Raw genomic sequence first — 27747 nt, forward strand, 5'->3', positions numbered from 1 at the left:
GAACAAATATAGATGTAGATACAAATTTTCTAATGCATATAAAACTGGATAGTGATCTCTAAGTCACTGTGGTATAATGTTTGGGGTTATCTTTTCAAATTAGCAGAAATCAGGTGTATTTCTACCAGTCAACATTCATTTGCACTGCTGTCCACAGGATTCATCATTACCCTTGCTCTCAGTTTTCTACACATTAACATCTATCCCTACAGAACTGCAGAATAGTCAACAGAAAATCAGACTCAGAATCAGGTGATTTCCCCAGAGTTCACTAGAGTATGTCTCACACTCCACTGAAAGGACACTACATAATTTTTTTCTCGCCCATTTTCAAGTCATGAGCAATTTTTACAAATGCATTTACACTATTATTCAGTGTATGCATGTATGTAGTGAAATGGAAACAATTTGAAGGGCCTAAGCTCACACACCTCCATTCCCAATAGGGTAGTGGGACATCATATCCACTTGCTTTCTTGTATGTATGTGCTTATATGTTGTAAGGTAGGTAGGTGAATTATTGTTGTAAAATATTATTTTAATATATTATTCTAATATATATGGATTATTATTAGAATAACATTAACTAATGGGCATGACACATGAATGACACAGCAGGTTTGAGGAAACAGGGATGATCTGGGACTAGAAGAGAGATGCTTCCAGGTTGGGAAGAGGGAATAAGATGGGAAGTGAGGAGAGCAGAGGCACAGGTGGGGGTCAGTGGGAGGGGCTTACCCTGAGCCCCAGGCAGTGCCTCCCTTAGAGGAAGAAACACCTTTGAGAGAGAATATCTTCAGAAGGAGTCTATGTGGAAGGGGTCTAGGCAATCTGGTCAAACTGGTAAGGATCCCTGATTCCCAGTCTGGCAGGAAGGGAGCAGAATGACTCTTCTGCCTTTGCCCATGGTACAGGGAAAGCAGAGAGAATGCCAGAGCTGAAAGGGGCAGGAGGGCAGAATGAGAATACCCAGTAGCATATGCCAAGGACCAAGGACATTCATATTCTTCAAGCCTACTGTTCCCATCACAACCTCATTTTATGAAAACTCCCCATAACTAGGCTCATGGCTCAGATGGTCTCAACACCTGATGGAATGAGGCAGGTTCTCAAAATTAAAATTAAGTTGTAAGAAAAGTTATATTTTTTTCAGAGCAGAGTCATGGACTGTGCTTTATGTGTGCTATATTTATGACTGCTGTGTTTGGAGAAATTTAGCCCCCCAAGAGGCCCAATGGCTTGTCATCTTTGAGGATCCACAATGCTGAACCTCTTATTGTCAGCATCAGAAATACTCAGCCACAAGCCCCTTGGAAGCTTAGAAACTTCTCTATTCCAAGGCACAGAATCACCTTAAGATTTACCTCCAGGGTCAGGCCACTGAAGGATAGGTTTATCCTTCAAATGTCTGGAACTAGGTGGGCCTTTTAAAAGCAGACCATGCCCAGCAGGGGTATAAAATGATCCAGTCACACTTAGAAGTCCAAATACACTGCCTAGGAAAGTAAGAGTCAGATGAAGTAAATGCCTCCCACTGAGTCTTTTCATTCAAGAAATCTTGAAATAGGTTTTAAGCAACAGGACTTAAAATACTTTATGACCATATTTGAGAGCATCTAATCTTTACCTGCTTTGCTGCTGCAGTGATGTGGCTATGACTTTATTTCCATCAAGATGGGAAAGATTATCTTGGGTCAGACTATGGACCATCTGCGGTCATTGAAATCTACATTCTCCTCTTCCTCCTGGACATCCCACTAGATGGCATTTCCCAAACTCCCTAGCAGTTAAGTGTGGCCAGGTGACCCAGCTGCAGCCACTGGAATTAGGAAGATGTGTTCTGTGCCACTTCCAGGCCTGGCCCAGGACTCAGAGAAGTCAGTCTGCCCAGTCCCAGCAAAGCCAGTTCTATACACCACCCAGCCTGCACAAGACACGTATTACTGAAATAAAAATTGAGGCTGTTTCATTTAACAGAGAACATCCAGGCCACCATCTCTTCACAAGCCGACTATTTTTTTCCACATTCTTTACTTGCAGGCAAATTAAAATGACATGGCACATTTCCTTTAGCAAAATTAACTGAGAAGCATTAGGGATTGTGTATGCCAAGGGCGTGGAAGAAAACATATTTTAACAATGACGTAAATACCTAGTGGTACATGACTTCCACAGGAATGTGACAGGAGGCCAAAAAAGAAGGAGAGAGACCATTCTGAGGCCTGAATGCTCTTGAGTTCATTCTTGTCACATACTTGTGCTTTGGCACCAACAAGAGCTTGGAGTCAAACAGGCAAACTCTCTTGATGCCAGGCTACTGTGTAATGTTTCTCAGACTCTGTCTTTCATTTTCTGGAACAAGTGTCCTTCGGATCAGTAGATAATGGCCTATGAGATAAGTAGCATATAATGACTCAGTCAACCCAAGGGTTCACAGACCGTATTGGATGCCTGCCTGTGTCTATTACACTAGGCACTAGAAGGAGGGCTTAAGAGCATGAAGCAAATACAGTTTCCCTCCTCAACCACAAGAGATTTAATTCTCCCAAAGCCCTGTTGATAGAAAAATGCACACATTGGAACCTGAAAGCTCAAGCAAACTTAAAGGTTGACAAAATTCATTGAATTGTACTTTTAAAATTTGTGCATTTTATTATCTATAAATTCCACCTTTAAAAAAAAAAACAACAAAGAAATCATAATGAGATACCACTCTATACTCACCTAAATGGTTAAAATATTTAAAAGACTGACAATACCAAGTGTTAGTGAGGTTGTAGGACCACTCAAATGTTCATGGTAAAAACATCTGGAAAATTTGTCACTATCTTCCAAAGATGGACACATGCACACTTTATGTCCCAGTCATTCTACTTCTAGGTACATGCCCAACATCAGTGTGTATATCTGGCTACCAAAAGTTATACTAGGAAATTCACAGTAGCACTAATGTTAATAGTTAAAACCAGAAACAACCCAAATGTTGACAATAGAATGGATAAACAAATTAGGCTATGTTCATAAAATGGAATACTATATACCAGTGAGAATGAACAAGTTACTGCTATACATCACAACATGGAAAACTCTAAGCACAAGAATCAGGTGAAAGAAGCCAGACCCAGAAGGATATATTCTGTATAATTATGTTTATATCAGAAAAAGAGGCAGAACTTATCTATGGTGATAGAAATAAAGACACTGGTTATGGGGTGTCAACTGAAATAAATGTGCTGGGCCCACTGACGTCCTTCAAAATCCAGTGACCCCCATTTCTGGGCTTTCAGGTGTCTGCCTATGGTCACTCAACAGATAAAGTACATTCTTCACTAGGTGTGTTTCCCCAAACAAATGAATAGCCCTAGGTAATGCCTAATCTCACAATAGCTCATTCTGGCTTGTTTCAGCCCATCTTATTAGAGCCAAACCCCACTGCCGTTCATGGACCCTAAACGTCTTAACTCACCTACAACCAATCAAAACTTGTGCATGAGCTAATTACACAGCCCCTAACACACTGTGACCACCAACTCCTGTCCCCAGTCAAAGACCCTGTACTTCTATCCTGGTGCTCACACAGACACCTCTTATCTGTGTGGCCCACTGCTGTCTATGACAGTGTACCCTAATAAACTCCTTTCTATTCTTATACTTAATCTCTGTTAAATTCTTCTGCCAACCCACATATCACCATGTCATGGGCCACCCCATTGGACCCACAACAAAATGCACACCCTAAAAGTTGAGAGTTATGTTTTATTTAGCTGACATTTCTTAGGACTCAAATCCCCTTGAGCTTGGGATGACAGCCTCTCAGATCACCCTGAGGGAATGCTCCAAAGAGGTAGGGGAGGAGTCAGGATATACAGGAGTTTTGACAAAGACCAGGTAGTGGGAACATTAAAAGATTACTGTTAACTAAGAAAACTAGATATCTCAAGTTAAAGAAATGAGTGCTTTTCTATGTGTGGGGAAGGTGCAAACACCTGGGCTCACTGAAATAATTCCTTTGATATGCACTTAGCTATCTAGGGTCAGTGTCCTGTTCTTTCGTGTCCCTTAGGGAGCACCACTGGGGTTGGCTGTAAAGGCTGGGCTTCCTGCTTGTTTGCATCCTGAGTTGGCAATAGCAACTGATGACTTGATGGCCACAGCATTCTTTGTTTACTGATATGGCTTGCAAATATTTTACTCACAGTGCTTCCCCTTGGTCCTAAATTTGACCAATATTTTGGGAGACATTTCATGACCAATTTTGTCCCATGGTGCTAGGAAAGCTCATTCCTAGATCAGGCAAAGATCTTGTTGACATGTCACTCAAGGTGCTAATTTTTGGATCAGGCCGTATTAATAACCAAAAATTCTCTGGATCACCTGTCCTACTAGCCTATTATGATCCAGGAAATGTTTTCTCTTGTTGATTCTTTCCATACATAGAATCAAACTATTACAGTTATTTTAGTCAGGATTATAAATGTGATCTATTTCACCAATCTTGCCAGAGGCCTAGTTACACATTGGGAAATGTAAGAGACAACAATCTTATAAGAATATAAGTAGTACAGCTAGTAACATTAGTAAAGTCATACAAAACATAGCAACTTAGAAACAAAGAACAAGTTAAAACAATGATTAGTATAACTAGTTGTAATCTGGTTGCAGTAACTATCAGGTCCACAGGAGAGCCAGCTGGAGAAGTTAAATTCTGGAAAGATCAAGTAGAGAGAAAAAGATAAATGTTTCATCCCTGTTTATGTCAACTGAAATAAAATCATACAATGTGAGAGTTGTGGGTTAAGTTTTATTTGGGGCAAAATGAGAACTGTAACTTGGGAGACAGAATCTCAGATAGCTCTGAGGAACTGCTCTGAAGAAGCAGGAGGGAATGTCAATATTATATAAATTTCAGTACAGGGGGATACGTGCAGCCAAGCATACATTTTAGACAGAGACTTGCTATTAGTCATGAGGAGCAGATGTCACTATTAATTATTTTAGTGCTTTCTAGATATGAGGAGATGCAAAAATTGGGCTCATAAAATCTCCTGAAAACATCTAACTATCCGAAGGCCTGTTCTGCCAGTTTTCCCAGAGCACAGAGGGCCTCATTCCTGATCTCCATCCTGAATACCTTTCAGAGTGGGTTGGAGGTCAGTGGCTGCAGTGGCTCATGGTCTAATCCATGAAGAGGTAGATGACAAATGCCAACATGATCCAATCCTTGTAGAGGCAGATGACAAGTGCCAATTTTCAGTTGGCATTTACAAAGGCATACTTTATCTAATTGTTGTAGGTCATAGAATAAGAGGAGAGGTTTTCTGGAGAATAAAGGGTAAAGGCCAGTACATTTCTCAAAAAACATAAGGTTATCAATCATATTTATCATTCATTCATGTAATTCCATGTTCATTCAATTCCATGTAATTATTTTTTATCTGGATGAACTCATAAGGTTTACATTAGAGTTTCATAATTTACCCAGTTCAGTGGTATGCTGTAAAGGATATCAGAAACATATTTGTTTAAAAGTCCATTTCTTATGAATCTTCCTGAAGATCTTCATATTATAAAAGCATCAGAGTAAAACAATGACTGTTTATATAAATGACAAGACTTAAAATGGCATGGTGAAGTATTTAATTACAATGTAATTGACAAGCAACTTGGATTATTTCTAATATACAACATTTTAAGATAGTAATTAGGATTATGAATGATACCAGGACATATTAGATTTTTAGGAATTTCATACAAATTTTGGAATAACTATATTAATGACTTTTTAGTTTACAATATAACTTAAGCTTTATACCCAATCACCTGGCAATGCTTTTTAAGTAATTTAATATAGAAAATAATTCTAGTTAGTTTAAAATCTCCTTCAGATTTTTCAGGGGCCCTCTGAAGCATCTCAAAATTTGCTGAAGGTCAAAATAACTTTAATCAAAATTTGATACTTAGGAAGCTTGTTAAAAAGTTTCAAAACACTTGATCAATTAAAATCATAAGTCATTGTGAAAATGCTTAATTATTCAACCAAAGTGACAATGGTTTCAAAAATAGATATAAATCACTCAAAGCACAGACACTTACCCAATCTGTTATCAAAAGTAGCACTCTTAAGAAACTTTGAGTTCTTAATATAGAGAATCAAAACCCAGTCTTGTACTGAGACAAGAGGGAAGAGGGCAAGGGTAGAGTCACTCAAGGAATGACAACAACCAAAATGGTGGAAGATTCAACTCCCAGTTGGCCTTAAAGATTAAGAGGTTTAACTTCTAGTAGACCTTGAACTTTACTGTATGCTCATTGTAACAGTGTGATAAATAACATGCCTGCAGGCACCATGACAGTCCCAAGGATAACTGCAGTGGCCCAATTCCTGGTAATCTCAGCCCCTTCCCCAGGGCAGTTGGAATGGTCCCACCTATAGGCCTGTGAAGCTACTAAGCCCATAAAAACTGACAACACCACTTGTAGTGGCCCTTTTCACTCCCTCCTCTTTGGAGATGGCCCACACTCTGTCTGTGGAGTGTGTACCTAATTTTACTTTAACCTGAGCACCCAATTCCCACACCTCTTTACTTGCCTTTCTCTTGCCTTACACTCTATGCTGTATGTATCTCTCTAAATGAATCTGCTTTTACTCAACAGTGGCCCTTTTCTGTGCAAAACCATGGACCCACACTTGGCAGGGCACATCCCAGGGGCTCAACCGAGACCTGGGACATGGCCCTCTTCACACCCCACAACCTGCATCAGTAGAAGCTTACTTTTAACAAAACTCCATTTAGTCAATCCCAATCATACATATAACTCTTTTCTCAGGATTCCTTCTCCACAAATTTTCTACCATTATTCATATTATTTTATCCCTTAATTCTCCCATCTAGAAACTACCAACTCTAAGTAACAAAATGTAATTTCATCCTTTATATTTTCTTTTTCTGAAAACATACACCCAATTTTTCTACTGTATACTAAAATGTTTTCTTCATTATTTATAGTAGAGTTAATTACATGTTTAAATTAGAAGAGTTAACTCTTAAAATCCTTAATTTGCCGTGAAAACTAGGAAATAAACAATTATGAACTGTCTTCTACACTAGCATTTTGTACATTGGCAAACATAAACAACAATAATAATTTTTAAAAGCATGTTCTTTCTTAGAAAAATCTCTTAGGGTGGTGCCAAACATATTTATCAACAGTCCTATTGACTAAAATAAATGCACAGCCTAAAAGATGAGAGTTATGTTTTATTTGGTGGGAGGACTCAAGCCCAGATGACAGCCTCTTAGATGGCTCTGAAGGACTGCTCCAAAGAAGTAGGGGAGGAGCTAGAATACATAGGAGCTTTACAACAAATACCAGGTAGTTGGGACAATAAAAGATTACTTGTTCTCTAAAGAAAAACAGCCTTCTCAAGTTAAAGAATTTAATGCTTTTCTATGTATGGGAGGAAGCAAACATTTGGGCTCATTTAATTCATTCCTTTGACAAGCATCTAGCTATCTAGGGCCAGTATCCTGTCCTTTCTTATTCTAAGTCCTGTCAGAGTGCAGCATTGTGAGTGGCTGCAGAGGCTTGTCTTCACTGTGGGGGCTGGCAGCAGTGGCTGATGACTTGATGGCTTTAGCATTCTTTGTTTGCTGATATGGTTTGCAGTATTTTTTGTTCACAGTCCCACACCTTTAGCTTCTCTGCAAAGGGAAGCCAATGTTCAGTAATTAATGTTTCAATATCTTACTTTATTTGGGAATGATCTAGTTATTTAAGAAAACTCCCATCATTTAACTTAATTTAGCACAACTCTAGAATTTCAAGATACCAAATATGTGCAGAGATTATTTTTAACAGACATTTCTAAAATATATCTTAAAATGTTTACCCAAAAGTTCTTATCTCATTTGTGTTTGATTAACTTATAAGAATTTTACAACACCAAATTACTATTATTTTTTGACAAATCTACAATGATGTAACAAGGTCTTATTTGACTTTAATTAAACCTAGGTACAGTAAAAGTATTATACTTAATATTGATGACTCTAAAGACATGTCTATATTTAATTAGATCAACAAACTAAACTTCATATCAGGTATTAACAATACTGAATATTTCCCAGTTCAAGTGAACCTGAAAGTCAATTTGGCCAGTTTTTATTTTTGAAATATTTAATTTATACATGCTTTCTTCTAACTCAATTAAGTTGAGCTCTTTTATAAATTTAATTTTGATATTTTTTAGAACTAGAGACATATCTTTAATGTGTACGCAGACATATAGACAAAACTAGTGATCTCATAGCTTCACTTCAAAACTTAGTTATAAATTATACATTAAAATATAAATTTATTGCTTATAAATAACAGTTGGAATAAATTGAATTTACTTACTCAAAGCACAAAGGCTTAGTATTTATGTAAAATACTCTTAAGATTTGCACTTGTCCTTGATAAACTCTGAAGGACTTGTCAGAACTTTGAGTTTTAAAATGCCAAATTTTTTTTTTTTTTTGGTTTTGAATTTTACCTCATTGAGCTATTAGCCTCAGTCTCAGATCATTCTTGTATTTACATTTCTGATTTGTAAGACAAAGAGAGTTGCTTTTAGATACACAAAGAACTGGTCTGTCACCTAAGTCCAACTGTATCTTCTTTAATTTGCTTTTCTGTATTAATGAGAAATTTCTAAATAGTTTGATGTTTTAAACCTTTAGGGTTTAATTTATCGTACCGTCAAAGTACCTTCAAAAATAAATGTGCAGCCTAAAGGTTAAGATTTATGTTTTATTTGGCAGGAGGACTCAAGCCAGGATGACAGCCTCTCAGATCGCTCTGAGGGACTGCTCCGAAGAGGTAGGGGAGGAGCTAGGATATATAGGAGCTTTACAACAAAGACCAGGTAGTTGGAACAATAGAAGATTACTTGCTATCTAAAGAAAACCAGGCATCTCAAGTTAAAGAATTTAGTGCTTTTCTATGTATGGGAGGAAGCAAACATTCGGGCTCACTGAATTTATTTCTTTGACAAGCACCTAGCTATCTAGGGCCAGTATCCTGTCCTTTCTTCTTCTGAGTCCCCTCAGAGTGCAGCATTGTGAATGGCTGCAGAGGCCAGGCTGCAGGCCTGTCCTCACTGGGGGGTGGAGGCAGCCACTGATGACTTGGTTTCAGCATTCTTTGTTTACTGATATGGTTGCAGTATTTTCATTTACATTGCAGTATTTTTGTTTATAAAACTAAGAGAGTTCTTAGGTTAACCATTAGATATATATTTTTCCACCTTTACATCTGATTAATTTTTATAGATACCAATAAAACAGCTAATTATAATGAGAGCTTTCTAAAGTTTTACCAATTTAGAAGTTTCTCCAATTTAAAGGATCCATCATCTGGTCATCAAAAAGATGTATATTAAACCAATACTATGAAAAGATTATCCTGCAAGAGAGTCAGGGAGGGAATGCCACCTAAATAAGATTCAAAAGTTTACTCCCCAAAAGAGTGAAGGCCTTTGTGTCCCAGTCTAATTCAACAAAGGTTAAAATGGCAAAATACCTGAGAACTGGTACAATCAAAGGATTGCTCAGAATCCCAACCTATTTGCTTGGCTGCCATATGTACACTATACTTGCACTTTTTGGATAGCAGAGAATAAGTTTTTTTAAAAAACACATACACACACATACATACAGGCAAACTACCCAGAGAAAGATAAAACATTTACATTGCAAGGGAAGAGGAAGAGAAATGCAAATTCCCCCTAGAAGAGCTTTTGCTTTTCTAAGGTCAGAATTCTGAAAAAATGTTTTTATCGGGCCAGCTTTTCTTTTTTACTTAACTGCATATATGATAAAGGAGCCCAGCTTAGTTATTTTCATGGTGAGATTTTCTTTAATTTTGAATTAAGTAAGTACTTGTAAATTTTTTACTCTCATAAACCTGGCTGGGATATTTAGTTGGAGGCTGGCAATCTGTCTTTCCTTTCTCTTTTGTTTTGAAAGCTTTATTCCCCATTCAAAAGTCAGTTTGTCAGAATAAATAACTAGTGTGTTTCCCCACAGGGAAACTGCATGGCATGAGGCCTCTGCCTCCACCACTCCTGCAAGTTTCTCAGTCACCTGAGAAAACCATTGCCAGCCCAGAGGAGAGTATCATCTTTGGAGCATAATGGCTCTCATAAGATTTCAGTTTTATTTTGACAAACTCTATTAAGGTAGCCAATTCAAGAATAAAATGACAGGACAGTTTTTCCTCTAGTCACTCAGGCCAACACTACTTAGCATTCTCTTGACTGAGCAAAGTCTTTCCAGTCTTTCAACTAAGGCTAAAAGCACTCAGACTCTAAACTGAGTAAAATCTTCCCAATGCCTTTCACTGAGGACAACCTGCTCGACCAAAAATATTCCCAACGGTTTTTACTGAAGATATCCCACACAGTGTCACGCAGGAAAACAACGTGGGGTGTCAGGAGGGCTGTGTCCCAGGTCTTGGTTGAGCCCCTGGGACGTGCCCCGCCAAGTGTGGGTCCTTGGCTTCTCACAGGAAAGAATTCAAGAGCGAGCCACAGTTGAGTAAAGGTAGATTTATTCAGAGAGATCCATTGAAAGGCAAGAGAAAGGCCACAAAGTGTGGGGGTTGGGTGCTCAGATTAAAAGTGGGTACACAATCCATAGACAGAGTGTGGGCTGTCTCCGAAGAGGAAGAGAGAGGGCCCATCCCTGAGGCATCGTGTTGCTGGGTTTTATGGGCTTGGTGATTTTATATGCTAGTAAGTAGAAGGACCAGTCTAAGGGGAAGGAGCTGGGATTCCCAGGAAGTTGGCCATTTCCCACTCTTTGACCTTTTGTGGCCAGCCTTGGGACTGCCACGGTGCCTGTGGGCATGTTATTCACCATGTTCATATTACAATGAGCATATAATGAAGCTCAAGATCTGCTAGAAGTTAAATCTCTCACCATCCTGAGCCTCAAGGCCTCCTGGGGGTTGAATCTTTCATCATTTTGATGTTAATTGATGCGGCATTCCATGACTGGCTGGGCCCTGCCCTCTTCTTGTCTCACCACTTCTTGAAACTAAGTTTCAAGGATAACCTACTCCTCTAGAGAGGCAATTGACACCACAAAATAAAACTTAGGGAGATAACGGGAGATCCTAGAACCAGAAGAGACTCATCCAAATTCATCTGGACTCTCCGAGGAACCAGATGGGCCCAAGAGGCCTCTGCTGGTATTGAGACTCAAATTCTTATAGAGTTCAGGTGAAGGAGAGAAGTCTGCTCTGTGTCCCATGTGGTCACCAAAACTGTCAATTGAAATAAAGCACAACCTAAAAGTTGAGAGTTATGTTTTAGTCTGTGGACAATTCTAAGGACTCAAACCCCTTCCAGCCTGGGATGACAGCTTCTCAGATCACTTTGAGGGACTTCTCCAAAGAGGTAGGGGAGGAGTCAGTATATATAAGTGTTTTACAACAAAGGTCAGGTAGTCAGAACAGTAAAAGATTCCTGTTAACTAAAGAAAACCAGACATCTCAAGTTAAATGTGTAGGAAGGTACGCACTTCTGGGCTCATTGAAATACTCCTTTGATGTGAACCTAGCTATCTAGGGCCAGAATGCTGTTCTTTTACATTCCTTCAGGGGACACCATTGGGGATGGCTGCAAAGGCTGGGCTGCCTGCTTGCTTGCAACCTGAGGTGGCAATGGCAACTGATGACTTGATGGCCACAGCATTCTTTGTTTACCGATATGGCTGGTAATGTTTTTCCTTCACAGGGGGAAAAGAGAGCAATGAGTGAGGCAGGACACAAATCGAACCCTAGATGCTAGACATGTTCTGTGAGGCTGGTTCCCAGATGAGGTCACTTTGCAAATTCATTGAGCTGAACACTTAGTGTTCCTTTGTCTATGAGCAATAAACTGCAATTAAAAAAAAAAAAACTGCTTTAAAAGGTTTTGAACATTCATTTGAGAATGTACATTTAAAACCTTAAAAAATGCACAAATAATATATTCCTTAAAAAATAAAGATAACAAAATAAAGATACCTTCCCTGACTTTTAAATATATTTTAAGTTAGTAGTAATAAGTACCGTGGAAGGCATATTAATGGCCAACCTAAAGAAGTCCACACTCCAATCCCTGGAACAAGTATATAATTGTCCAGGGAAAAAGGAAGTTTTTAAATGTGACTGAGTTTATTCCAAGGTCATCTTGGATTACTCAGATTATAGCAATCTAATCATGTAATTTCTTGACAGCAGAGAACTTTCCCAGTCAGAGATGTACAACTGAAGAAAGGTTGGAGACATGTGATGTAGCTGTCTTTCAAGAGGGTGGAAGGGGCCATAAGCAAAGGAACATTGGTGGCTTTTACAAGCTGGAAGTGCCAAGGAAATAAATTCTCCCCCAGAGCCTCCAGAAAGGAATACAACCAGGCTGACACCTCTATTTTAGCCTAGTGAGACCCACATGAGACTTCTGACTTATGGAGCTCTAAGGTGAGGAATATGTGTTGTTTCAGCCGACTTTATGAGAATTTGTTCCAGCAGCAATAGAAAACTAATAAACATACTTAGCATATAATTTCCATTTATCATCCCCTCCCAGCTCAAAACAGAAGGCTTTCTCTCCATCAAACTTGAGAGAAAGGACAAGTTAATTTTATTTTTCTGCAGATAAAACAAATTCAAAAAAAAAAAAATTGTGGAGCCTGTTCACATTCAAATGTTTAGTGCTTTCAGGATATTATAGCTCAAAAATCATCACATTCTTTTCCTAACTAGGGTGCAAAGACCCTCTTCTCACATATATCCCATAAATCTTTCCTGTGGGGCACAAGAATTTTCTTGTCTATCTCCCAAGTTTATTGAGGTTGTATTCAATGAACTTACTTGTTTTGTTTTGTTTTTTTCCCATAGGCTGTCTCTGTTTTCAAAGCAATGTGATATTAATCATTCAGAAGACCCAGTTGGATTGTTGATCAACAGATCTGGTAGGCCAACTGGAGCTTGCTTGACTCTGTTTAGGTTTCCCCCAAATAAATCCTGAGATAAGGCATTGGGTGCAGGCAGTTGTTTGGAGGGTTTTCAGGGAGAGTGAAAAAGCACAAGGAAGGAAAGAAAGCTAAAAATAGGTGTTTTCACATGAAGATTACTGTGGAGGGGAACAAGACACGATCCCACTGGGGACTCTAGAGAGACTATGAATGCACCTCGGAATTGTCCCACCCAGAAGAAAAGATATGTGACGTTTCTATATCAACTGCAGTCACTCAGTGTTTGAGGACTGCTACCAGGGATGCAAATCCCCAGAACGTCTGGCCTCACAGCAGAGGCAGAGCACACCTCCTGGTCAGAGAACCTGTACAAGCACAGTGAGATGCAGGAAGGAGATGGAAAGTGAGGGGGCAGTTTGTTGGGGCCCCTGGGAAAGCCAAAGTCTACAAATGAGGCACAGATTGCATCCAGTATGGTGGGTATGATCTGTGTCACAGCAAAGGTAGGTGGTGACAATTGTGGTTATTTCTGACTACTCAATCATAATAGTGCACAAAATCCAGAGGTGTAAAAACTGAACTGAACTTGATCTTGGTTAAAAGTAACACATTACCAAGATTCTCAACACCCCTTTGTTGCCTACCCCTGGAAGCTGGCATCTGGGCAAAAGTCCCTTCAGGAAATAACCACAAAGCCATCATTAACTAATTCAGTCTGTGCCTTCAATACACTAAAGGGCAGATTTCTTTTTACCTTCAATAAGGATACCTTTTGAGCAGGAGATATGCAGATGCTGCTAACTCTTATTTCTGTGAGGGTGGAGAATACCTATGCCTTGTTCATTGTTGTGTAAAAGGACTTAGCAAATAGCCTAATATGTAGCCATTATTCAACCATTTGTTGAGTCTACTGGTTGATCTGAAATACATTTAGTTTTTCAGAGACAGGGAATCATATTCAATAGTTAATCTGTGTTTTAGTGTTGATCAATGTCTTAGCCTGCTCAGGCTCCTGTAACAAAATGCCATAAACTGGGTAGCTCACAAATAACAGAAAATTCTCACAGTTCAGGGAGCTGAGAAGTCCAAGACCAACACACCAGAAGATGTGGTATCTGGGGAGGGCTCACTCATTGATAACTCCCTTGTCAGATGTAACCTCGCCAGGCTGAAGGGCTAAGGGAGCTTCTCAGGCTGGTTATAAGGGCACTAACCCCATCAGCAGTGCTCTACCCTCCTGACCTAATCATCTCCCAACAGCCTCACCACCCAAACCATCACATTTGAGAGTTAGGATTTTAACATGTGAATTTTGGGGTGGGGTGGGGTGGGAAACAAACATTGAGACCAATAGAATTGAATGTCTTTACTCTCAAAGCTACCACTCACTCAAGCAATGTCCCCACTTACTTTGACTGGAGATGATGTGAAACCATAGCCAACACTGATTGTCCATACCCACAGTAACTGATGACAAATGGGTGGTGTCTTAAGATGATTTTGTGCACAGTGAAATTCACATCATACAATATGGCAAGGAGAACAGTTTCAGAAATGAGAATATGTAGTAGATACTCCCTGAAGGTCAGTGTATGATGATCTACACTTGGCAATTGAGATTAGGATGAAAAAATATAGCCGATTTCAGCTGTATATTGACTTGTTTTCTTTATAAGTAGTTTTTGTCCCCTTGTTTAAAAAAAAAAAAAAGAAAGAAAAAGAAAAAAAAAGAAAAGAAAATGATAAGCAAAAGAAGACATGAAAGAGAAAGGGTTGGATGAAAGAAAAAAGAGGAAACTCTTAAGATGATGAGGTTGGAAAGGAAGAAGAGAAGAAATGGAGAAGGGAATGAAGCATCTAATGTTAAGAAGTTTTATTTCCAAACCCTTATTCAAAAAATAACTTTCTATAGGTCTATGGAGCTCACTCAAAATAACATGTTTTCAATTTGTCTAAGTAAACTGAGAGAGTCAATCCTGCGGTCATTAGTAAGCCCTCTTCCCTTTTCTTCTCTCTTATAAGACTTCTCTCTTGTAAGTCTAGAAGGAAGCCAACAAATCCCAGTGAAACAGCCACAGAAGAGACTAATGAAAACCTAGTTCTGCTCAGATTGAAAGGTGGGTATAAATGGTGAGAAAAATTCTATCTTAAGACACAAAAGGGAGAGTACATTTCATTTTAATCCCCTCATTTTCCCAGAGACTGTATTTTATTCCTTCAGGTCTCAAGGGAATGAGAAAAATGGACGCCATCACAGGCACATCCTGGCTGGGAGAAATCTTATGATCCTTTCCTCTGTCAGCCACATCTTCCTGGAGGGGAAACAAAGCCTGCCCAAGGGAGCTGAGAACCAGAAATGAGGCTCTGACAACAAAGGTTACTTCTGTCTTTTTGTTGTGCTTGTGGCTTGTTTGTGTTCATTGACCCAATAAGTGGGTTTATTTTCTAAGTGCCTGATGTTAAAGGAGCCTCAATTTGGAAGAACCAAGAGGGTGGGCTTGGGAGGACTCAACAGGTTGTAAATGATTGACGCTGTCCAACAAACAGTGTCATCACATGCTTTTAGATGGTGAGAGGGGAAAACAGACCTCTGGGGATGGGTGCATGGAGAGAATCAGAGTTAATGAGTAAACTAGTGGTGCCCAGGGCTGGGCTTCTGGAGTAACCACGTGCCTCACATCACCTGTGTCCCTAACAAATCTGAGCCATTATCTGCTACCCCATCAGACATAAGCTCACAGAAAAAAAAAAAAAGTTTTATCATTTTATAGACTGGGAAACTGAGGCAAAAAGAGAGAAATAGCTTTCCCAAGATCATTTATTAAAGGTAATGCAGCCATAATGTTCTGTCTCCCAGACTTCTGTCTCACTGGAACTCTTCAAGAGCTATTTCCTTTCCTTTATATCACTGGTTTCAACATTATGTGTGTCCTGAACTTTTTTTGCTATTTTTGTGTTATGGTGAAATATATATTATATAAAATTTAGCACTTTAACCATCTTAAAGTGTATAGTTCATTCAGTGGCATGAAGAACATTCACACTGTCATTCTCATCACTATCCATCACCCAAACCTTGTCTATCTTCTTCAACTGAAACTCTGCACCCATTAAACCCAGTAACTTCACATTCTCTCCTCCCTGGAGCCCCTGTAAAGCACTTCTAAATGTTATTTTACCACAAAGAGAAATGTTGACTTTGAGCTTGGTTTATAACCAAAGATGTAATTAGATGCAAGAGGGAGGTGTGGGAGGGTTGGAGGTAAATTCTGCACTGACTCTGTGGAGAAGACTGACTGAGCATGCAGAGTGGGGTGGGTGTGTGTGTGTGTGTCTTTAAAAGATTCTCCACCTCCCTGCCGGCCTCCTCACAGTTTGCCACTGGGGTGTGCAGCCTCCTGGTTGCCTCAGTCCATGCAGGGACCCAGCATGGGCACCTCCTTTGTAGTTCCAGGAGCAGTTTTGTTGTCATGGAGGCCACAGTGAATTGAGGAGTGTAAAGGTAGCTGTTTTTAGTCTCAAAGATCGGCTCAAAATATAGGCCGTTGCTCCTCTTCCGGAAAAGCCTGATTGGTAGGATTCTTCCAGTTCAGCAGACTTGCTTTATCTCTTTCCCTCACCAACTTCAAAACTAGAGCTCACCAAGATCCTGTGGAGGAAAACCTGCCAGGTCTATCATTTCTGACAAATGGCTGATCCTGGAGGTGGAGCTGTTTGCAATGGGACTCTTCACAGTCAGAGCGAGGACAGTCACAGTGAAAACTGCACAGAGAACGGGGCAGTGAGAGAAGCCCAGGTAAGAGTCCAGCCCTCCCCCTTGTTCTCAATGACCTGAACTTTTCAGTCTTCCTTGGCAAAGCTGTTTGAAGCTGTCCTAACTGAAAATCCTTTCCAGGAAGTGTTTTGTGTGTTTTGACTCTTCACTTTAGCTAATTTTAAACACTTGGCTACCAAAAAGTTTGGGCGTGGGTTAAGGAGGGAATTTCTTCTCTCTGAGAAAGAGGACACACAGAGACCCGAGAGCCTTAACCCTTCACGTGCACTCTTCGCAGCTAGACTTCTGTTTTCTCTCAAGCGTTTTGAGGAGCGTGATTCTGAAGGCTAAATCTCCCCAGCTAAACTTAAGTCCATCAAGAAATCACACCAGATTGCTTTCATCCTGCTTTGTAAGACAAAGAGGAAGTGAAAGTAAACACAGCTGAGATCCTGGTTGAGGGGGGTGAGTGGTGGACAGAGGATGGCTTCTCCTCTGGGACATGAGAAATGCTTCTCTGAAAGGGGACTGTATTTCATTGTTTACTGGAGCATTGTCATAGCTTCCAGCATGATTTGGGGCCAGAGTCTTTCTTTGAAACTTGACAACACAAGCATTCCTTTCTAAGACACTCCAGAAAGGGTGGCTTATTGTTACAGTCTGCAAACAGGCTGCAACTCAAAGGCTGCAAACCAAGCAACCTTTGAGTTGTTTTCAATCTTGATACTTTAAAAAAAAATTTGGCTCCTGCTGGGACACTATGTTTGATGGGAACTTACTGAGGAGGAGAGGAGGAAGAACCGAGAAATGTTGTCAGCTTGTTCAAATAGGCAGGCGGTCTGCTGGCCACTGGTAAACAGGCAGTCCCCACTTCTCACAGGATGCCCATGCCCTGGGCTCCATGCAGCCGGGGTCAGCTCACCTGCTCCAGGAGCAGATCGGCACAGCCACACAGGTAACTTCACTGGTGGACATGAGAACCTGGGCAGGGAACCCATATCGTCCTGTTTCATGCATCCATGCACAGAGAACCAGGGAAAGTCAGATTGTTCTAAGATCACAGGACAGGTGCAGCCTACTGGGGGCCAACCCAGGATTCAGTGGATAAAATCTGTGCATCCAGTGAAATGAAGAAGGTGACAGGGACTCTGCAACCTGGGTGGTGTGAGAAGATGCCGTGGTCTCCCAAATGTGTTCCCCTCTTAACAAAAGGCATTACCCTAGCCTTGGAAGTGTCCACCACAACCCTCAGGGCTGGCCTCTCCCAGCTGAGTATCCTGTGAAGAAAAAGCCATCAACTCTCAACATTCACATGAGGACAACCATGCTAATACCCACCACCTCTCCATCACTGCCTCGAATCAGACCACTCCCACTCCAGATGCTCTTTTCCCCTTAAATGCCTGTAACACTGGCCCCCGGCCGACTCCCCCTCTGGACCACTCTGACCCTGACGGCTCTCATTTGGGTAGCGACGCTCTCAAAGCCATTCTCCTCTCTGTCTCCTTTATCTTGGTTTTGCAACTATCTTCCAGCATCTGAGTTAGAGGCTTGGCTAGCTGGTTACAAGCTCTCCTAAGTAAGGACAAAAACCAGGATTCTGAAGGCTCATTACTAAGTGCTCCTATAAGACTGTAAGTACCTCTGGACACTGAAGCTTCCCTAGGATCAGCAGGAAATATCAGCGCAGCTACTGCCTTTTCTGACGGTTCCTTCTGGAGGGCCATCCAGAGCCTGTTGGCTCAGATGTATTTATAGATATTACTAAGTTGAAATTGGCTTCCACTGGGAACCTCCATTATGGCTGAGAAAATATTTTCTGGAAAGATGAAACCCTGCTGTGTTTTCAGTGTAGTCAGACAGACAAAGACCTTTATTTCCCTCCAAGGATGTGGATGTAATTGTCTTTACTTTCATCGTCCTCAGTCACTGGTTTTAATTCATTTTGCTTTGAGGACTAGGTCTTGACTAAAAACCTCACAGTTTAAACCTAGTCATCTTAGAACACTCACTCTTGGAACCCAGCCACCATGTCTGAAGGAAGCCCAGGGTGCCCAGGAGAAGCCCAAGTAGAGAAACAAAGTTCCCTTGCTGTGCTCTTAGCTGAGATGCAGCGCCAGCTTGTGAGCTGTATGAGACAGCTAACTTAGAAATGGGTCTTCCAACCCGAGATCTCTCTGCTCTAATGGATACTCCATGGCGTAGAGATGACTTCTCCCCACTGAGCCCTGCTCAGCTTACAGATTCTTGAGTAAACAAATGATTTGTTGTTTTCAATATGGTGGTGGTTTGTTAAACAGAAATAAATAAGTGAACACATAGCTATTCTGCTTCATTAAAATGTTGAGAAAAATCATTTTGCAATCTCATCATAACTATTTTCAGAGCTGGAATTTACATTTTGAGGAAAGTTTATTTTGGCCATTATCTTGGCAAAGATGTGCTTTCCTGGGTTTTATATTTTTCTTTACTTTTAATTTGTGTTTTGCCTAAAGACTCTGTGATTAAGAAGAGTGTCTGGCTGATCTATGCAAATAAAATAAATACAAATATCTGCAATGCAAAAGCTCAGTTGTCTGAAGGCTGTCAAATCTGAAGTGTGATTATTCAGCCTTAGCAGGTCTAGAACGTGTTGTGTTGTCTATGGAGAAACAGGTGAAGCAACTTGTATGTGTTCAGGTTCAGATGTTTTAATTAAAAGAATAAATGTGTTTTGTTAATTAAAATGATAACTGTGTTTAGGTATATTTAATATCCGCCAATTATAAATTAATTATAGCTATTTTAAATTTATTTAAATATTATTTATACATTAATTTTACCTCTTTGTTTCTCTTTGAAAACTCTATTAGAGGTAGATTGACATTAACTCAATTACTATCAAGAAATTTATTTTGAAATGCACTAAATTTAATCTTTTTACTAAGTTTTTTCACCTCTGTTTCATTTGGCCTGAACTAATGTAGGTTTCCTGGAATTCTAAAATTTACCAAGCTGTAAATTCGTGTGAGAAGATAGATGTAGTTGGCACCATATTAGAAACAAAGTCATTGACCTGTTAATTCACAATTTATATTAAACATTTGAAAACAATTCAAACAAAAACTATTGAGCATATCTCTAAGTAGTATTCAAAAGTGTTCTACACAGTTTCCTTCATCTGTCACATTCAAGAGTTTTGCAACATTGAAGAGCATTTGATTACAGCAGAGGCTGAGATTACAAATGACTAGGACTCTGGCAGGGTCAGGTGTGGACAATAGGAAGTGGTAAGAATGGGTTTACCTGAACAAAGCTCATTGTCTCCTGAGGAAACACAGGTCTCATGTTGACAAATCTCATGATTTTCACAAGAGGCTGGAAATCCTGATGGGGTGGGAAGGGAGATAGACTCTCCTGATTTTTTAAGTATTTGCATCCTGTCCTTCAGAATTGCAATAATGTAGATTTCAGGGAGACATTGCTACCAGGCACTAATCTGTCACCTCTGAACTACAGGCAGAAAGGGTGAGAAGAATAAGAAGTCATAAGTAAGGTCCTATTTTCTCATACACATTTAGGAAAAATGATTCAAGGAATCTTGGATCTTCTTAATTCAGACTTATTTATATTTTTTAAAAGCAATAGATGGATGTAAGATATCTTCTTTTCCCTGAGTGGTTCTATGAACACTTGATCCTGGAGTGTGCAAGTCTGAGGAACAATTATGACCCAACACTTTTAATAGATTTCCCTGACTGGCCCTGATTTCAAATGTTAGGTGCCAAACTGTCAAAGAACCGACACTGTTTTACAGCTCAAACTTCATCTGGTAGCATTCATGTAGCTTGGTCACCATGATTGTTGTCCAGCTGTGGTACAACTGGGCCTTCAAAAGTTGCCCAGGAAAATGGCCACATACAAGTCATGACCCGTTACCCCCAAGTCACCCCTGACTGTTCTTCCTCTGCCATGTGGAGCTTGGCCTTTGGAAGTCAAGGGCCCTTTAAGAAGCTGGTAGACACTGTCACAGAAAAGTGAGTCTGTCTGTATTAGAAAATTTTCCATGTAGAGGGTTCATGTCTTCCCAGACTTTCTATGATCCCCAGGTTAAGAACCTCAGTTCTCACAACCCAGTTAGAAAAAACAGTAAATCAGCTTTTCCAGAGAAGATAAATTCATAATTTGATGTTCCAAGGAGAGAAACCGACACATAAGCCAAAGTGACTCAGACAACAAGCCCACGTGTGTTATCCATTTATTTAAAAATTGATATTAGAACTCTGCATTCCACTTTACATTCATAGTTCTTTTACTATAAAATTACTTTCATATCCTCCCTTAAAATCTTGAGTAAAACTGATCTCAACAGAAAGATGTATCTTTCCTGCTGACTTTTCACACCCCAGGGACCCTTCAGGATTTCCCAGGGAACTGCTTAAGGAAAAATGATATCCAGAAGACCACAGGCCTTGACATCAGCTAGAATTGGGTTTGAGTTTTAGTTTTGCCTCTTAATAGCTGTGCTGCATTGGGGAGGTAGCTTCATGTCTCTGAGCCATTCCTCACAAGGCAAGGGGAAGATTAAATGAATTGCATATGTAAGGCTCCCAATAGCTATCACATGTGGAGTAGAGACCCAATAAATGGCAGCTATTATCAATTAAAGTTAGCCTGCAGCTGCCTCTTCCTTCTCTACTGCTATTATACATGAGTGTTCAGGACAGTGCCTGGCATTTAATAGGCGCTAAGTAAGTGACAGTCTTAAAGCCTTGAATGCCCTCATCCAAAGATAGGTTCTCAATCCTCATTTTCCTTGGCCTGTCAACAGCACCTGACACAAGTCATCACTCCTCCTTCTTAAAGCACCTTCTTCTCTTGGCTGCCAGGTTATGACCTTCCTATATTTCTAGCTGTTCCTCTGCAGTTTCTATTCCTGGTTTTCCTCTTCTCCTTGACCTTTGAACAATGGAGTAACCCATTGTCAGTCCTTGTATCCTTCCTCTTTTCTAACTGCGTATCTTTCATGAAGATCTGACCTTGTGTCTTCACTATATGTATACGTGTGTGTATACATGTATCTTACATATAAAATATATACATGTATATACACATATATGTATATAATTTACAACTGCCTACTTGACCTTTTCACCTGAATGATCAAAAGCATCACCAGTTGAACACGTCCAAAACTGAGCTCCTGATACTGCCTCCCTCTGTCCCAAACCTGCTTCCCTTATAGCCTTTCCCATCTCAGTAAATGACACCTCTGTCCTTTCAGGGGCTCACACCAAGAACCTGGGCATGGTTCATGATTTCTCTCTTTCATTCTACAGTCAGTGTGTCAGCAACTCATGATCCCACTTTCAGGCACGTCCTAAATCTGACCACTCCTCACCTCCCCCACAGCAGCCACTGTGGTCTCAGCCACCACTACCTCTCACTTTGATTGTTATGGGAGCTTCATGCCTTTTCCTGGTGCACTGGTTATTCACTGCTGTATAACAATCCATCCCAGCTCAGAGTGGCATTAAACAACCACCACTTTGTTATGCTCATGGGTTCTGTTGGGCAGGAATTCAGAGCAGACCATGGGGCTGCTCTTCCCTATTCCATGGTATCTGGGGCCTCAGTTGGCTGGGCCTTGAATGGCTGGGCCAGGAAGATTTGCCTGCAAGATGGCTTCCTCACCCTTGTGTGTGGCACCCAGGCTGTGATGGATGAGAAACAGGACAAGCCAGGACTGTGGACTGTGCGCCCCATGTGGCTTCTCCAGCAGGGATGGCTCCTCGAGAGTTTCCTAGAAAATGAAGTGGAAATCTCATGGCCCTTTATAAGCTAGCCTCAGAGGTCAGCTTCATGTCCCTGCTCTATAGGTTGTAGCAGCCCCAGACAAGCCCATCAGCTTCAGGGGATGGAACCATCCCACATCCAAATGGGATGATTATTAAATAATCCATGGACATGTCTTTATATTGCCATACCCCACCTCCACCCCCACCTTGCCCTCCTCTAAGAGTCTCTCAACACAGCAGCTTCTGTGACCCTGCTGATATGACATCCCTATCTCACTCTTCTGCCCAAATCCTTCCCAAGTCTCCCATTTCACTCAGAGTAAAAGCTCAGATTCATACAATGGCCTCAGTTCCATGTGGCTTGGTCCTCTGACTCACCTTCTGCTGTTTCCAGGTGCTCCCTGTATTCCAGCCACACTAGGGCCCTCAGCCCTGCATCCTCCCACCTGAGGACTATGCACTTCTCTCATGTTTTCACTTCCCAGACTTCCCAGTGCCTGTGCCTCCCTCCTTTCAAGTCCTTACTCAGATGCTATCTTCTTTGTGAGACTAACTTCACAATCTGGTTGCTCCCTCTCCTGCTAGTTTCCTTTAGTATTTAATGCTGTCTACACACACACACACACACACACACACACTTATTTCCCATCTGTTGTCAGCCTCTGGCTCTAGATTGTGAGCCCCATCTGGGCAGAGATTTCTATCTTACCCACTGCTGAATCCCCAGAACCTAGACCAGAGTCTACATAGTTGCTCAATAATAGTTGTGGAATTAATAATACCCACATGTTCTTACTAATATATTGTTTGTAAGAATTCTGATTTCAGCTTGTTTGTTGTTTAAATTGCCATTTGCTGTCCAGAGGCCTGGTTCTTTAAATGACTGGAAATGCCCTCATATGATAAAGGGGCTTCTTTGTAGACTTCAAAATGTATAACTTCTTAGTAAATAATATGGTAATGTAATTATTTAATAAGTTAATTATCAAATTATTTATCAATAATTTAATTATTCAGTGATTGAATTGATAAATTAAGTATTTAGCATTTTAATTAGTCAATAATTAATTTTTTCCTATACTTTGTTGGAATATATGATTAGTACTCACTGCCCTCCTTTTCAAAATCACTAAGTCACTAGATTATTTTGTGTGACCAGAAGCTACATGCTTTTATATTGATATCCAGATATTACAAATACTCCAAGCCTAGTATCAGGGCATGTGCTTTAAGCAAGTAGAACTTTTTTATGGAAATGAAAATGGAAATTAAATATTATTGATTTATCCCAATGATTCCACTACCTCTTAGCAGGAGAGAAAATGTGCCTGGGTTAGAGGGATAATGACTAATAACCCAGAGTATATAAACCTGTCATATGTTTGTAATGATATCCTGCATTCTCAGGGTTGAGTGTCCAAGAGAAGTCAGTATAATCTGTTTTCCCACCCATAACTCTGTATATGAGATGATTTTTAAAATTTTATTTAACAAACTTTTACATCACACTCTTTGCTAAGAAATTCATAAATACAAGCTTACTTGATCCTTACAAACTTAAGAATTTCATACTGTGACTATCCCCATTTTTCTATATGAGGCAACTGATCACACAAAAGTTAAGTCAGTTTGCCTAAGATTAAACTACTAGTTAGTAGTAGCAGTATTTCCCCAAATAAGAGCCACATGTAGGGAGCTTCCTTCTTTGCATATCTTAGAACACCATGTCAGAGAAATCAATATTATCATTAATGATTGCTGCCACACACAAGGTCCTACCATGTGTTTATGCTTTTTGAATTATTGTTATTTCTTACATGTTGTCTTCAAATTTCACATTCAAGGATCCAGGGTTCAAAGAGGTCAGATTATCACCCATGTGCCTGGCAAGTAATAAAAGGATTTTCTGACCCCTAATATCTTCTAAACTGTCAACACTTCTGCAGTCCTCTGTCCTAGTAAACTGAACCACCATATGGAGATCAGGAGTAGGGCCTCCTCTTTGCACTCCCTGGACTTGAATTCCAGCTTCACATGATAGCTCTGTGACCTTGGACAAGTGGCTCAAACTCTCTGTACCTTAGTTTCCTCATCTGGAAGATGAGGATAAAACTAGTGCCTTCCCAAGAGAGTCGTTGTAAGAATTAACTATGATCGTACATGCAAAGACTTAGAATGTCTTCTTAAAAACTTAACCAGTGCTTTGACCTTTTAACCTTCAGCATCAACTATAGATTACTATATCCAAGATCTTGTTGGACTCTCATAGCAATACTGTGAAGTAAACAGAATGAGTGCTATTGACCCATTTCAGAGATGAAAGAAACAGAACTCAGAAAAATATTGTGAACAAAGCCACACGGATGTTAGGGACTACCTTAGAATTCCATAGCCAGACAGCAAAGTGGATTTTACATGGTGCACCAGCTAGCAAACTTCATGCACATCTTTCTTTAAAAATCATTGACCTTTGTCTTTACACCTTTCTGTTATATAGCATGCGTATTCCTCAGAATCCCCTTCTGAGCCCTTGCTTATCCTCGACTTCATTTTCAAACACATGCCTCAAACGACATTGAGGACGTTGTAAGGTTTCTTCAGTCTTGCAACATGGTGTGTTTCTCATTCATCTACTCTGACAGTCCTAAATAAACTAAGCTCCAGATCGTGATCACTTGAACCTAGTTATCTGAAGCTAAACACTTGAATAATCATGGCAGAACTGAACTCAGATCTCAGGAAAACATGTTATCTCATTTTCTCAATCTTAGCATCACATTTCTCAATAGGCTACTGAGACTCACATGCCCAACATCTCAAAATGGCCAGTCCAGAGCAAGACACATCCCTATTTACTGCCAGTTTCTAGAGCCTCTACACAATTCTGCCTTTCACAGCACAGAACCAAAAACAAACCCCATAGGAGCCCCTGGTAGTAACATATTTTCCAAAACACACAAATAATTTGGGGCACCCGGGAAAATCCCACAACTGATGTACTTAGATTTGATTTGTTAGTTTATACAAGAGGAAGTGACATTTTCTCTAAGGAGCCATGCTTTCCATTGGTTAAGTCTTAGCAAGACCACTGAATCAGGTGCCTGCCGACTAAGACAGTTCTCCACAGAGTGGCCTGAGAAAATGATTTAATGGCTGAAGTAAATAGGTTTTGAATATCACTTTTCTTTTTTTAAGTGTAGTAGCAGTCTTTGTACCAATCAGATGACTAATGCCTCACACCCCTACATTATGTAGGGCTAATAAATTATGATGGATTAAAAAAAATGCTTGGAAATGCTAAATGTTAATTCAGAAGTACAGGTAAAAGCTAGTCAAGACTAGCCTTGCTCTGGGACAGGTTGCTTCTTTATTTTTTCCTGCATGATATGCCACATAAGAAAAATTAATCATGTAAATATAATCTGTGACCATGGATGTTATCAGAGCTTTGGGGGAAGCAAATAAACAAATTGTTCTGGTGTCATATTCTTTGGGAATTGGTTGTTTGGAGATAGTATGCTTATTTTTCCAAGGAGAAAAAGGTTTTCAAGAAGAATAAAATACACACCACCATCAATGAAAACCAAAGCTGCCTGACAGAGAAGCTATATACATTCAAGTAAGCATCATCTCTTTAAGGACACGTGGTCTTCAAAGACAAGCAAAAGCTCAACCATCCTAGTTTCGTAGGCTGCTCTTGACATGTATCTAGTATGAGCGGTTTTACAGGGTGACAGGCAGGGAAGAAGGGAGGGAGCCAAGGAGAGTAGGTCTGTACAACCGTGAGCCTGAACCTAATAAACACAGAGAGAAGGAAGGGCAACCGAATCCTTGGCAGGTTTCTCTCTTTCTGGGCAGGAAGGCTTTCTGCTTCTTTAGGTTATTGAATAGCAGGCTCTGTTTGGTCTAGCTTCAGGGGATGGAGAGTTTTTGGTTGAGGCCCAGGGATGGTAGGTAATTCAGCCTCATCAAGATGCAAGAAGAAATTGTTTCAGTTTGATGCCAAGAGGAAAAAAAAAAGAAAAACCTGTTTATAATCCAATTTCAAAAACCTAAGCTCAGCCAAGGGAGGCTCAGACCACATTTTGTGTGCTCCCAGAGCCCCACCCTTATTATAACTCCCCTGTGAGTCATCAGCTGCCTGGCATGGGGAGGAAATGCCACAGGACACACCTCACTTTGATGGCAAAGCCGGTCTCTCTGGCTGGTTCATCCTCATGCAGTTTAAGGGACACTTTCCTTTTGATTTTTGGTCATAGGTTCAGAATTTCAACATCCACGGGACTAGTTTACTTCATCAAATATTCTTCCACAATGGATACAAGAGAGACTTTAAAATGAGCAACCACAAATCAGTGAATCACTGTGAGTCATTAAATGCAGGCGCTCCCCAAAGATCTGTTCACGTGGCTTTGAAGGGGCCCTTTGGAAAACACATGTCTGATCAGGTTTTTCAGCCACCGTTTGCTTAAAACTCATCAATGGTTTCCCTTGTTGCTCAAGGCTGCAGTCCTGAGCTCGGTTTATGAGCTCTGCACAACCTCCCCAGCTTATTCTTCCATCTATTCATCAGGTATTTATGGGATGCCGACTCCATATTGGATGCTGTTCTAGGCACTAACAATGAACAAAGTGAATGGAGTTCCCCTTTTAAAACTGACATACAGCCATGCCTGTCCCCTCCCTATCCCTGCCAGCCAACCCCTCACCCCCGCCCCTTCCCTCCATTCCTCAGGTTCTTCCTTCTGCTGGAAACCCTGTGCCCAGTAAACTACCAACTATTCAGATCTTACTGTAAGCACCACCTTCTTTAGGGAGGCCTTTCTTTTTTCCTGAATGAGGTCAGATCCCACCCTACCCACTCCACAGCACCCTTACGTAGTCATCATTTCCCTTTATGTCAGTATTTGCTCTGCATCTATATGTCCATCTAGACCAGGGGTTGGTAAACTGTTTCCATACTGGGCCAGATAGTACATATTTTCAGCTCTGTTGGACACACAGTCTCTGTCGTGACTGCTTAGCTCTGCCGTTACAGCGTGAAAGCAGCAATAGATGAGACATAAACACATGGGTGTGACTATGTTCCAATCAAACTTATTTTTAAATAAAAGAGCAAAAGCAAGTCAGAGACCACATCTGGCTTGTGAGTCACAATGTGCTGACCTCAGAGCAATGGAACCTCCTGTGATGATGGAGATATTGTATAACT

General features: G+C 40.4%; 1 protein-coding gene across 1 annotated transcript in view; it reads left to right on the forward strand.

Annotated features, from left to right (window-relative positions):
* Positions 1–16358: 16358 nt before the first annotated feature.
* Positions 16359–27747, forward strand: part of SPTLC3 (serine palmitoyltransferase long chain base subunit 3) — a 136292-nt gene continuing 124903 nt past the window's right edge. The window contains exon 1 of the mRNA XM_074346915.1: positions 16359–16800. Within this exon, the coding sequence (XP_074203016.1) occupies positions 16693–16800 (108 nt within the window). The 5' untranslated portion in view covers positions 16359–16692. The remainder of the gene's footprint in view (positions 16801–27747) is intronic.

This window comes from Camelus bactrianus, chromosome 19 (assembly GCF_048773025.1).
Source record: "Camelus bactrianus isolate YW-2024 breed Bactrian camel chromosome 19, ASM4877302v1, whole genome shotgun sequence".
NCBI lineage: Eukaryota > Metazoa > Chordata > Mammalia > Artiodactyla > Camelidae > Camelus > Camelus bactrianus.